This window comes from Sorghum bicolor, chromosome 2 (genome assembly GCF_000003195.3).
Source record: "Sorghum bicolor cultivar BTx623 chromosome 2, Sorghum_bicolor_NCBIv3, whole genome shotgun sequence".
Lineage (NCBI taxonomy): Eukaryota > Viridiplantae > Streptophyta > Magnoliopsida > Poales > Poaceae > Sorghum > Sorghum bicolor.
The window spans coordinates 8,138,546-8,152,277 of record NC_012871.2 but is presented as its reverse complement, the minus strand read 5'-3'; the positions used below and the strand labels follow the sequence as shown (position 1 = coordinate 8,152,277).

At 40.6% G+C, this 13,732-nt stretch overlaps 2 protein-coding genes across 2 annotated transcripts; both read right to left on the bottom strand.

Moving 5' to 3' along the window:
* Positions 731 to 4,269, bottom strand: LOC8069106 (ADP-ribosylation factor 1). Its single transcript, XM_002459509.2, has 7 exons — positions 4,101 to 4,269; positions 3,597 to 3,781; positions 2,711 to 2,781; positions 2,316 to 2,435; positions 1,878 to 1,996; positions 1,181 to 1,262; positions 731 to 1,044 (listed from the first exon to the last, which is right to left on the bottom strand). The coding sequence occupies exons 2-7, from the start codon at positions 3,742 to 3,744 to the stop codon at positions 1,039 to 1,041; spliced, it is 546 nt and encodes a 181-aa protein (XP_002459554.1). The 5' UTR covers positions 3,745 to 3,781; positions 4,101 to 4,269; the 3' UTR covers positions 731 to 1,038.
* Positions 10,599 to 11,541, bottom strand: LOC8069105 (acyl carrier protein 1, mitochondrial). The gene is made up of 2 exons (XM_002459508.2): positions 11,181 to 11,541; positions 10,599 to 11,088 (listed from the first exon to the last, which is right to left on the bottom strand). The coding sequence occupies exons 1-2, from the start codon at positions 11,406 to 11,408 to the stop codon at positions 10,912 to 10,914; spliced, it is 405 nt and encodes a 134-aa protein (XP_002459553.1). The 5' UTR covers positions 11,409 to 11,541; the 3' UTR covers positions 10,599 to 10,911.

The following is a 13,732-nucleotide window of genomic DNA, read 5'->3' as shown; positions in this document are numbered from 1 at the left end:
ACGAGCGGCGGTTCCTAAACTTATCTCCAAACTCTTAAAATACATTTTTAGATTCACGAATTTGTCTTCATGTGTCATCTAGGTCCCTCTCCTTGATCCTGGACGAAAAATTGTTGTACATACTCCATTTTTAATCATCATCATTTGTCTGGGCATATCATGTGTGGCTTTCAGTTGCATCTCTGTTTGCAAGATGCAGAAGTAGCATATCTCTGTTTGCATGATGCGGAACTCTACCGATATGTTTGGTAGAATGGTAAACCGAAAATCGCAAAATTTATTTTGACAGCAAACAAGGGAGCAGATTTTTCCAATAGATGTGTGCCACCGATGCTATGAATTGAAATTTATTGACAGCAAACAAGGGAGCAAACTTTTCCAATAGATGTATGCCACCGATGCTATGAATTGCTGTGTGCCATTTTTTTTAATTGCTGTAATGTGAGTTTCACCATGAAATTTTCATCAGGCGTAAATAGGCTCGCATCGAGACTTAAGCTAGAGCTTGAACTCACACATCGCAGACTCCATAGTCTGGAGAATGCAAAAAAAAAGGCCACTGTACGGCGCGAAACAAAGGCCAATGACAAAGCACGAAAGAGTGGTGAGTACGTTACCATAAGTCTTGCTCTTCAACCAGAGCTACATGTATGCTTTAATTAAGATATTAGAAATATATGTATAATTTTGACTGTTGAATCTAAACTAGATTCCCATGTAAACATGATAATGATATTGAATCTCCTTGGCTAATTTACTAACCAGGTATTTACTACGAATGTATGTAATATTGAAACATCCCAATGTAGCATGATATGGAACTCCAATCCTTGTGCAAAATGAACAGGTCCAAAGAACATCCAACAGTATAGTAGGGTAGAATAAACGTTGGGCAGTGACATCATTACATATTCCAAACAAAAAATATATTGTGCCGGTAGAAGACACCTAACAGGTTGCAAAGGCGATTCTGTCCTAAGTTTCCATGATACATTCCGGAGCTCCTAGTCAGTTCGCAGTTGATATCCAAGGCAGGACTCAAGCCTACATGTGCAGAAGAGGAGGATATGCATCAGGCCGTTTCAACAGTGAGAAATGGTATTTCAAGATCAATTTTTTTTCCTGATGGAACCAAATATATTTGTAAGTTTGTAACCGATGACAATCATGACATGTATACCTTGCTCGCAATGTTGCTGGACAGCCAGTCCAGGCCCTCGTAGAGACCCTCACCAGTTGTAGCACATGTGCTCTGGATGTACCTGTCAGCAAGAACAAGTCGATAGCAATAAACTAAGCTATCCTGATTGCATGTCAATATGAAGTCACAGATGCTTTACGGGAGAGTATATTGTTTTTAGGCCCTGTTTAGATGCAGCCAAACAGCCAAAACTTTTGGAGAAATGAGCACTTTTTGGAAGAATGGATCTAAACAGGGGCTTGTAAGGACTTGTTTAGTTCGTAAAAACTTTTGGATCGGGGTACTGTAGCACTTTCGTTTTTATTTGACAAATATTGTCTAATTATAGAGTAACTAGACTCAAAAGATTCATCTCGCGGTTTACAGGTAAACAGTTTTTATTTTTATCTATATTTAATGCTCCATGCATTGGCCGCAAGATTCGATGTGACAGGGAATCTTGAAAAATTTTGGTTTTTTGGGTGAACTAAACAAGGCCTAAAACTTGGCTGTAAAGATTTGGAAATTGGGACCTTGGAGCCCCAAAACTATGTAAACTTGCTTAGGGACCCATGTCTTGTGTGTTGCAGACCAAAAAATTTAGGAAGCATCTAAACACCTATTTGAATGTAAAGTTTACAGCCAAAAGTTTTGGGATGTAAAGATTTGGGATCTAAACAGGCCCTTAGTTGCTTACCAGTGTCGCTGGCGCAGGGAGTGTAATCCAAGCTTGTCAGTAATCTCTGCAGCATTCATGGCATTGGGAAGATCTTGCTTGTTGGCAAAAACAAGCAGCACAGCATCACGTAGCTCATCCTGCCATCAAAACCAAATGAATTCTCAAGGGAATAAATTTTGTCTTGTTCTCATTACAGAGTACAGTACTGAGGACCAATCATTCTGTGATACGTTATGGAAACAAATATGATATGATATATAATATAAAATCCAAAAATGCTGCATCACTTTTTTTATTAGAGGACAAATCATTTCTAGCTTATTTTAAATTCCATTAGTCGAAATCGCTGCAGAATGATATTCACTCAGCAATATATGCAAAATTCAAAACTTGCCCAAAAAAATGCTATTGATAGAAAGCGGCAGCATAATTAAGTGATCCAGAAGAGTGTTTTACCTCATTCAGCATCCTGTGGAGCTCATCTCTTGCTTCAACAACACGGTCACGGTCATTGCTGTCCACAACAAAGATAAGACCCTGGGTGTTCTGGAAGTAATGCCTCCAGAGAGGTCTGATCTGTTTCCATTAAATGAATACAAGTCAGTCAAAATGTGATAGAACATGTAAATCACTACTACATTAAGATTTGAGTGGTAAGCCTAAGACCAAGCAGATTTCCCAAGTCTAAAAATTCTCAGAGTACCATAATGTTAACTTGTTAACAATCAGATCACAAAATAGAAAATCAAATACAAAATTAAAAAGAATGATGGCTCTGGACGAACAAGAAACTAAAGAACATTATGTATAGTATATAAATGTATAATACAAAATGATGTTGGGGATCATACCTTGTCCTGACCCCCGACATCCCACACGGTGAAGCTAATGTTCTTGTACTCAACAGTTTCAACATTGAAACCTGCATTTCATGAAAAAAAGCATTTCTCTTGTAAGACAAAGGACATTGCAGCATATATAAAAACAAAACATCACAGTTATGTCACCATAGCATAATCAGAAGAAATTAGGAAATTAGGAATACAGACAGCAGTATGCATTTTATGATTGAAACCTAGGCAATTCTTAGTGACGCCCTCTTCAACTAATGTGCAATATCACTATGTTGAAAACTTGCATTACATGCAGTGGTGCAATTATTACATAAGTTTCCATCATGCTTTCCATTTTATTTTAATTTCTTAATTCTGCGTTCTTCACCCTCATTGATAATGTCTAAATGAACATTCCAATAGTTGAAGAAGCCAAAACTGTAGTTTTTAACAACATAAAGGAAACTGTAGTTTTCACTGGCTGCAATAAAACGATATATAATTTTGAAGTTGGTGACAATAGATCAAGCAAGGAGACGAGCATGTTATCATGTCGTACTATGAACAGCTGATATTAAATGCATTTTGTTCCATCAAATCAAATATGCAGGGCAACTACGTTGTACTATGAAGGGCTCACAGAATGGCCATTATAATCTTAGTCAAGTATCAGGGCATAATAAACAATCATGTATCATAACTCCCAACATATCAGGTACGGATAGATCGCGCGTCCTACAGATCCATCATTTAGCATAGCATTCCTCACAACCGAATCGATCCTGATCCAGCAAGGTAGGAACCGAACATGATCCACGAGCAACGTAGGAAGGAATCGAACATGATCCAATCCAGCAACGCACGTAGGAAAAGCAAGACAAGAGTTGGGCGGGGAGGGGCTCACCGATGGTGGGGATGGTGGTGACGATCTCGCCGAGCTTGAGCTTGTAGAGGATGGTGGTTTTACCGGCGGCGTCGAGGCCGACCATGAGGATCCGCATCTCCTTCTTGGCGAAGAGCCGGCTGAAGAGCTTCCCGAACGCGAGCCCCATCTTCCTTCCTCCGCAGCGGCCCCCCTTCCTTCACCACCTGCACCACCATTCATCCCGTCATTCATTCATTCATTCCCCGCTCAGATCTCCCCCCGCCACAAACCCTAGCCACACAACGGATCGCGAGCCACCACACCGGCGCGTCGCGTCCAGGCGACGACGGCGCCGCGGATCTAAACCGACCCGATCCAGGCAACAACCGCGCGGGTCGTTCCGTCAGATCACGCGCTGGCGTGCGGGAGATCTACGCCGGAGAGGGGGCAGAGAGATCTGAGAGCGCGTGGGGTGCTCAGATCTGGATCCGCCGAGGGAGAGGGAGAGGGAGAGGGAGGGAAGGGGGTGGATCGGGGGCTCACCTGCGCTGCGTGCTGAATGCGAAATCCGGAGGAGGAGGAGGAGGAGGAGGAGGAATTGGGGATCGGGGGTGGCGGAGACCTGAAGAGGGGGAAGGAGGGGGAGATATTAACGCCGCGCTTCGTGCCGGCTGGCGGGGTCGGGAAGACGGAGGTGGTTGCTGCTGCCGGATCTCCAACCAATGGCTGGGATCGGTCCAAGTCTTGGCGTTCCACGCTGAGTGGAATCACCGACCGGGTCCGGTCCGGTCCCAGTTTGGTTCCACCACAAGACCGGACCGCCAACACGGCAACAGCGACACCGACGAGTTTTTATATATATATATATTTTTTGGGTCCAGAGACCAGAATGGAACAATGCGAATTACTGTATTTGATTCTGATGTCCAGATTGGTGTTGTGTGCGCACAATACACCTAGCAGCAGTGTCTGCTTCAGAGACGCCAAAGATTGCCCAAGCGTTGGATTTTGATAGCGTGAGATTGATGGATGTCTAGCTAAGAGCATCTCTTTAAGTGTCTCTCTAAAACCCTCTCTCTCTCTCTCTAATTAGAGAGTTATTTGCATAAAAATTATTTTTTCACATATTTTCGCTCTCTGACCATTTCTATTTATTTTGTGTACACACTATAGAGAATCATTTTTGTTTTCTTTTTTTGGCAAGGAAGAAATTCGAAATACAAGAAGCTATACGAGGATGTTTTTTCCTACCAAAATCTCTATTTCTAAGAATTTAAGAAGATATATAGAGTCTTGGAGGTAGTTCTAAGTTGTTTGACAATAGGACTCCAACCAAATAGCCTCTGGTGGTTGAATGAAAAGTTATAGTAATTAAAAAAATATTATTATCGATGATATCTTTTAGTAGAATACTAATTAATGAGACATGAGATTCTAAGGAAAAAAGAATTAAATAAAATAGGGTCATCGTGTACCACTTAAGCTCCCAAGAATTCGAAAAATGCATTTCTATATGTTATCTATAAGTCATGCAACATAGACCCATTGCCAAATGCGCCATACTTCATCAGTGTTTTCTTGCTGTTGTGACATGCCTAGCATGCATTTTTAGAGTTAAAAAAATACATCCAAGTTTAGTACACCATGATTAGTTCCCATGGTGCATTTTTAACTCTAAGGAACATTGGACATATATTACTTGGACAATGTTTGTATTATCCCATAATTTAGGTTCAATATAGTTTAATTTAAATATGCTAGTTTGGTATCGGTATGATAGAAATTGGTTTATATAGTTATGGTTCATTTACATATTACCATCTAAATAAGTTCATAAGACCTTCATGAAAAAGTTTTCCTTTTCTTTATTTCAAAACCCCTTCAACATTTTTTTCAAAATGTTCTAAAAAATCAAGATAGATATAGGTGTATATTTGTGTTTTTGATTGATTTTCTTTTAGGAATATACCTGGTAATTGTTCTTTCATGAGTGCCATCTTCTCTCTAGGTATATTCTACTCACTCTATTTAAAATTACATTTCACTTTGGCTTTGTTTTTAGTCAAAATTCTCTAACATTGACTAGGTTCCTAGAAGTTTCAATTAACTATCAAAAATATATTTAATGCAGAAATTTATTGAGGATAATACCATGTCTATGTATTTTTTATACACTTAGTTAAAATTAAAGAAGTTTATTTATAACAAAGACAAAATAGACTATATTTTGAAATAGTAAATGATATCATGTATTTTTTTATGAACTTGATTAAAATAAAAAAAACATTATTGACACAGCTTGGCACTTGCCAAAGGGCACTACGTAGGGAAGTTCTTTTCCAGAGAATCTATTTGTCAACTTGATTCTTTGAGCGAGGTTGTCAATTGAAGTGCATGATTAGTAATACAATCTTTGTGGACGTGGAGGAAGGTATTTTTACATCAACCTCTGATGGTTCATCTATCCGTGTATGATGAGTTCTATACTAGTCTATTTGCGTGTCTGATAAGTCATAGCTAAAAGTACTATTTGCTGATTTGTTGCGAGAGAAAATTACTGTTGATTCAGCAGATAATCTTGAGGGAGCCAAATTTCAGTAAAATATGGTGTAAATCTAAAATGCGGTGTAAACCAACGATAGATGACCGAGCAAGTAGTAGCTCTATGCGCGCACGGTGCACCACGTCGAGATCTGCGTGCTCGTTTGGTACGCAGCTCGGGAACCTGTACTGTACTGCCAACCTATCGAGTAGGATTCAGTACTTGCAGCACAACCTACTCTGTACTCTCGTGGAACAAGGCAAATTCTCGGTTCCAGCTCATGCTATCATCACACCATGATCGTGGCATGAATGACGCGTCGTCCATCGAGAAGAATGAATGCACAATGTTCGGCAAAGACTGATGAGTGAAAGGATCAGTGTCGTCCAGATGCGAGTTTGCTTCATGGTTCATGGGAGCTTCTTAACATTGTCTTTCAAGATTACAAGCTAACAAATTGAGCTTTCGTGGTTCAAGTTCTAAATTCAGTATGCATTTTGCCAATATAACATAGATTCACAACGTCGAAAGGCCCGCATCAGTTCCAGATAATCTCGAGGTTACTTACTACAACAGCAACCGAAGCAAACTGTTTACCACAAAAATCACCTTCCCACAATTCAGGTTAGTAAATAAAAGTTATTAAGGATTCCAATGGAGTGGTTGCAGCAATATAGGATGCATCTACCACAAGTTAAGTGAAAACCGTACCCAGATGCAAACGAAAGTGCAGTACTCAGAAAGTGGGGAACGAGTCACACAACGTTGTCATGAAACTGTGGTGTGCTGGTGTTGTACCAAAATATCAATGCAATGACACGTAGCTCTTCAGCGTATTTGAGAAAAAAAAAATCTACGAGTTTGGCATCCTTAACTGTGGTTGTGGCCGACTCATGGAGACTCGAACGATATCAGAAGCACTTGGAACTAAAACAGATTATCATGGAATAAGCCAAAAATTCTCAACAGTCATTATTCAGTACCACGATCCATCCAGTTCATGCTATGATCACCTACTATCGATCAAGATAGTCCGATAGTGGCATGATGTACAAGGAAGATAAAGTTTTTCAAGAAAAGAAAGACTAGTAGTACCTAGTGTTTATCTACACCAGAACAGCAGATACTAACAGTAGAAATGCAATGCTTCAGTTTTTTTTCTCGATCACGCAAAAGGTTTGCACGTCTTTGTATTAAGGTAGAGAAAAAGTTTTAACACAACGCGCCTTAGCGGCACCAAAGGGGGTCACAAAAATTGTACATGGACGCTCAGACCCACCCTAGTGTACAGTAGAAATGCAATGCTTCAGTTTTTGAAGGGATCTTCAACAAGGTTGGCTGACATTTAGAGCTAATAAGGCTTTTCTATCTGCTTTTCAATTTGTTATTTTGACATTGACATTCATAAAAATGGCAATGACTGTCGTAGGTTGAGACTCACACTAACAAAACATGCTTATAATTCTCCTAAGGTCCAAGCCAAACAACACTTGGACCTCATTTCTCAGCTACTATTGCATACTACCCAATGGGCAACTGATTCCTTCTTTCTTTATATATGAATAATAATCTCATCACATGTACAAATACACCACAAGAGAAACTAAACAAGAGCAGCCATAGCAACTGGCAACAAACAATTCTAGACTGCAACCATTCAAACTAATCTACCAACAGCAGCTGAACTAGATTTTCAGCAAAAAGGAAAAAAAAAACACCTCCCCAAAGAACAGCTGGAAAAATTATACACCAAAAATCCTCAAAAAACTGATGTAGATGTAGGCAGGATGAGCAGAACTGAGAAAGAAAGGATGCTGCCTGGTCAGCTACGCATGTGAGAGGGGCACCACACTGTGTAGCCAATATACCTGGATATCAGTGGTGGCATCTAACTCTCCATAAACCAGAAATGCTACTTTTGGGATTCAACACCAATTCACATAAAAATATGAAACGATCATCTGAAACCAGGCTGATTTGCATCAGAGAAGAGTGCAGGACTTTTGGTTTCAGCAAACTGGTGGAAACTGGTTAACTCGTATTATAAGAAATGCAAATACCTTATAGCCATTCTATTTACTTGAACATAAGACACATGTGTGATAGTATAGCAAACTTGTGAGTTGTGTCAATTTAAACTGTGAAGCAGTGAGTTTGAAAATTAAAAACTTTGCTTCATAAACTTCCTGTCTTTCCCATTTCAGATTTTCCATGATGTTGGAATATGTTGTGTAACAATATTCATTTGTTCAGTTAAAGAAAGAATGTAACTACTGCAATGCTTCCACTCTACCCTGACTTCAAAGCTACAAAACAAGCTTAGTGGTTATAGAATGCCATGTAACTGGGCGATGCATGGTCATTTCTCATTAACTCAACGAGAGACAGGGCAGGGTTGTATATCATAGAAGACTGGTACTGACATGAAATATAGCAGTACCAACAACAATAATCTACATGAGGCAGGTAAAAGGTTTGGTACTGAATTTCAAAACACTGAACGCTTGAACAGTCTAAAAGAAATAAAAATCAACCAACCTAAGAGGATCTAGGTGCCTTCCAAATTAAGGAACCCAAATTCTAGTCAAAGAGGACTCGAACCTGGGAGGTGCAGAGTGTACACCTCCCACCAACTAAGATAGGCTCAACTCATTGAACAGCCAAGCACTCACTAGTATGTTGAAACAGTTGAATGACCGCTAATTGAGAAAACATTAGTAGTTGAACAGATATCTCCAGCACCAGACAGACCTAAATGTTTACAAGTCATCTAATCGACCCCAGTCGCCATGGCACTGACCATGCGACTAGTCATCAAACAGACCAACTAGTTGAGCCAGTCAGTCCTAGTCACCCTATATATTCAAGAACATATACATTATGCATACTATACAAACTTATATATACTATATAGTATATACAATAAAACAAGCATCAAGACTACATGACAAGAAGATTCAGGCCTTCAGGGTGAAGTTCATCTGCACATATATACATACTCCCTCTGTCCCAAAATAAATGCACATGAGCACATCTCACTTCCCAAGGAGTCAAACATTTTTTAAATTTAACCAAGTACATAGAAGATAATATCAATGTTTACATGTACAAATAAATTTATTATGAAAGTATGTACTAATGTCAATCTAATGATAATTGCTACCTACATCATAAATATGGTTACTTTTTTTAATATACTAGTCAAACTTAAAAATGTTTGACTCCTCACGAAGCGAGATGCGTACTTATTTGGGACGGGGGGGAGTACACCACAAGCAGGTTTAGGCCTTCAGGATCAAAGGCATTATCACCACACCACACTACCTAGGGGCTACTAGAGCAGATCACCAGAGCATCAAGTAGCCAGGAGTGTTGCACGCAACACAGCAGAGGGGCAGTGACACAGCAAAGCAGAGTAGCAGAGGGACGGTGACACAGCAAAGCAGAGTAGAGGCAGAAGAGGATGAATCTCAACAGGAGCAGATGAATCACAGCAGGAGATGACAGAGGAGGAATTGCGGAGGCTCGTGCCAATTTCTGGCGCCTCCTGTGTCTGCCTTTGGTTCAGTCCTGGGCAGTGTCAGGCAAATTGGCAACCCAATAGCTTGCCTTGAGGCCAGTTGAGCAGGCCCGGCCAAGGAGAGCAACCCCCCTGGTTGCCCCCTCCCAAATTGGATGACTAATCACGATTTATCGACGACTAGTCAGATGGCCAGAAATCTAGTCAAGTTAATCACCTCGGTACCCTTGATAGAGTTGAAGGGACCATCTAGGCTGACTAATACTCCCTCCATACCCATAAAGAAAGTCGTTTTGGACAAGGTTTGGGTCAAACATTGGGAATATAAATTATGAACAACTTTTAAGTTGTTGAATTTAGAAATGTAAAAACCATATGAAAATAAATTTGTCTTGAAAAATACTTTCATAAAAGTATATATATACCACTTTTTGATAAATATTTTTATAAAAACAAGGAGTCAAAGTTAGGCTTTGGAGACCGTGTCGTTGTCCTAAACGACTTTCTTTATGGGTATGGAGGGAGTAGTAATTAGTCAAACAACTTGTAAACAGTCAATACTGGTGGTACCAAATTTTACTTGGGTGAAACTATAAAGAGAATATGATAAACCAACAGAAGAAAGCCTTTTTCGATTCAACTGAGACTAACACACACTCAAAGTCTAAGTGAACCATGTACTATTTATGCAATGGTTTTTAATTTAATGGGATTTTTTTTTTTTGAAAAATGGCATCACCACTTTAAGAAGTTAAAACTCACTTTCCTTTGATCTGTTCTCATGCAATAGGTGGAATACTTCCAACTAACAAAACCATAATTTTGTCACATAAAACAGAATGAACATCAAGGAGTAGGACAACAAGAGACCACATTACAGCTGCCATGAACCGCGAGACTTTTTACCTACACCAATCCCCGTAAGCAACGAACCACCATTTTCTTATCAATTTAGGTTCCCAAAAGCACATGGAAAGACTGATAAATGGTGGAAAGTATCATGAACCCAATTCAAATAATGGAACAGTGACCAGACTCACAAATCAACCAGACTCTTTTGTCAACAACCAGTATATAGATATAACACGCACACACAAAAAACAGCAATCTAACATTGCATTGCATCGTAATAAAAAAAAACAAAATGTTAATGTTCCATTTCGACATCATCATTCGTCACCTGAAGCAATGCAGAGCACCAGGGACAAGTTTTCCTGTGCCACTCCGGCCGATTATTTGCCCTCGGAAACAAAACCAAGAGAAGCCTCACCTCCCCTCTGGCGAGCAGAGGCTCAGCCGGCCATGGGGTGGTTGGCGACGTACTCGATGGCCAGCGGGAGCGAGTCGATCTTGTCGGCCTCCATGTCGGGAATCTCGAGCTTGAACTCCTCCTCGATGGCCATGACCACCTCGACGGTGTCCAGGCTGTCCAGCCCCAGATCCTTCTCGAAGTGCGCCTCCGGGGTCACCTGCCGCCGCCGCCCTAGGGTTAGTAGAGATTTCTGGGGCTCGACCGGCGCCATCGAGATGCGGGATTGGGGTGGAGGGCTTGTTCGGTTACCTTGGAGGGGTCGACCTTGGGGTGGCTCTTGAGGACGTCGAGGACGCGGTCGACGACTTCCTCGCGGGTGAGGTGCGCGTCGTGCGAGGACATGGGCCGCGCGAGCCACCGCGCCAGCGCGTGCGGGTGGGACGACGCCCCTGCCCCGGCGGCCGCGAGGGCGAGGGACGGGGTGGGGGAGAGCCGGATGCGGCGGAGGATCGCCGGTCGGAGCGCCGCCGCCGCCATTTCTCGCTGTGGGTTCGGATTTGACTGCCCAGGATGGAGATGAGGGGGGCTCTACAGTCTGCACTTCACTGGTGTGATTTGGCCTTCGGGTTGCTACTATTGGAGTTTACAGGAGTTCACTAAATTTTATTATATATATATATATATATATATATATATATATATATATATATATATATATATATATATATATATATATATATATATGCGCTTATATAGTTTCAAATGAATGAGTGATATTGTAGTATGAAATATGATTACGGAATCAAATTTTGCCTTGTTCGTTTGGCTGATAAGCCATGTCAGAAGTACTGTTAGCTGATTTGTTTTGAGAGAAAAACACTGTTGAATGGCTAAGCTCGAACAGACCGTGTGAGTGCGCCTCTAATGCTTTTGGCTGACACTTCAGCGCATCAAGTGGATATTACAAAATTGTCAATTACTTTTGGAGGACGAGAATCATAGATGTATGGAATATGGACCCTAACAAGGGTTTAGTGATTTTGATGGTTGAATGATAATATAAATATCATCATTAACAATATTTGCTAGCATATGAAGTATATTTAGTTTTGTAGATGCAAGAGATGAACTTGAGATACGTTCTGGTGGAGACCAAAGGAATCGACACTTTAAATGAAGATCAAGTGGGAGTTTTGAAAACCTGAAAAGACAAGTAAGAAGCTCAAGATGTCAAGTAAGTGAAACTCAGATAAAGGACGCGAAGAAATTGTCACACTTCAAAATTTCTAATTATAGGTTGCGAACAATTTTCACTAAATTAAAAAACAGTTAATCATTTTTCTAAAACTCTCCAAGATTTAGTTAGTTTGTTGTCAATTTAGTTGTTAAAATAAAACTAGATTTATAAGATCTTTTTTCTAAAATATTTTCTTTAAGTATTGTTCGCTGATTTGTTATGATAGAAAAAAATATAGATTTAGCACATAAGATCAAGCGAACAGGTTACATGTTGTCTGCATTATTTTTTCATTATGTGAAAAGTATATTAAAATACGCTTAAACCTTGAATAGTTTCATTTTAATCAAAAGTCAAGTTTTAAATCTTCAAAGTCTCATTTCAAAAATTCCAAAACAACTCCTAAAAGTTTTCGATCTGCTCTCGCTATTGCCATCCTATTAACTAGCCCAAACAAGCAAGTAACTAGATCCTTCACTTCAGTAAGATAACACAGTTCAGCACATAATTTAATGTCTCTCTCGAGATCACCTTTTCTCCATTTCTTGTTTTCCCTGGCTCTCGCTTATATTCTCTCTTGGGCATTTTCGTGTGTACACCAGTACATGAGACAATGCAAGAAACAATCAATCAAATAAATAAATAAATAAAAAGTTTGTTGCACCAATATGAGCACATATATCATGTTATGACCACGTATTCCAGTCGATTCATAGGCAAAAGGTAGCTAATTTTTTTCGCGATGGAGGTTTAGCCCGTTTTTCATTAAGAGGGGGTAACCAAATGTTATAAGTAAAGTTAGACGAAAGCGAGAGACCAACACCCAACAGGGGAACCTAGCTACTGCAAATCAAAAACAGATTACATAGGACCAAAAAACTGCGACCAAGTTGTTGCCGACAGAGAGGTCGAATCAAACCCTGCCAAGGCCCACTCGTCCGCAGCCGCGGCCACCGCCTTGTAGATACCAAAGGCGTCACTGACCACCGAACGTTCGAAGGCCACCGAGTTCCTCTCCTTCCAAAGAATCCAGGCTACAAGCAGGAACATCGAATCGAAGAATGGTTGTGCTGCCGAGTCTCGTCGTTTGCGTTGGCATAACCACCAGGGGCCAAGACTGACCTCGCCATCCGGCGTCAATGAAGCCAAGCCCAAGGAAGACAGTAGCATGAACCAAGCCTGTCCGGCGAGGACGCATCCAAGGACCATATGCCCCTCCGTCTCCGGTGCTTGCCCGTAGAGGGCACAAGCGTCGTAGTCCTAGAGGCCGTGTCTTTTCCTTCTATCCGTCGTCCAGAGACACCCGTGGAGCGCAAGCCATCCGGAGAACTTAACCTTTGGCGGCGCTCTTATCTTCCATAGTTCCTTACTAAAGCTAATACTCCTATACTAATAGGTCATTCATCGAACAACTTAACAAAACTAGTATAATGCCCGTGCTAACGCTACGGTTTAATCTTGGAGATGTTTTTAAAAACAACCAATATTCTTTCATAGTTTAACTTTTACACATAATTGTATCTGAGCATGTATATATTTCGGGAACACTTCTGCATATAATAAGGCATAGTAAAGTTATTTCTGGTATGAACCATGTAAGTTACATTTTGCTAACTCCTTAATC

Coding starts and splice junctions, on each gene's coding strand:
- LOC8069106 (XM_002459509.2), bottom strand. CDS start 3,744: ATGGGGCTCGCGTTCGGGAAGCTCTTCAGCCGGCTCTTCGCCAAGAAG. Junction 2,782..3,596: donor CACCACCATCCCCACCATCG/GTGAGCCCCTCC, acceptor CATGAAATGCAG/GTTTCAATGTTGAAACTGTT. Junction 1,263..1,877: donor TCCCTGCGCCAGCGACACTG/GTAAGCAACTAA, acceptor TCTTGCTGACAG/GTACATCCAGAGCACATGTG.
- LOC8069105 (XM_002459508.2), bottom strand. CDS start 11,408: ATGGCGGCGGCGGCGCTCCGACCGGCGATCCTCCGCCGCATCCGGCTC. Junction 11,089..11,180: donor CCAAGGTCGACCCCTCCAAG/GTAACCGAACAA, acceptor CGGCGGCGGCAG/GTGACCCCGGAGGCGCACTT.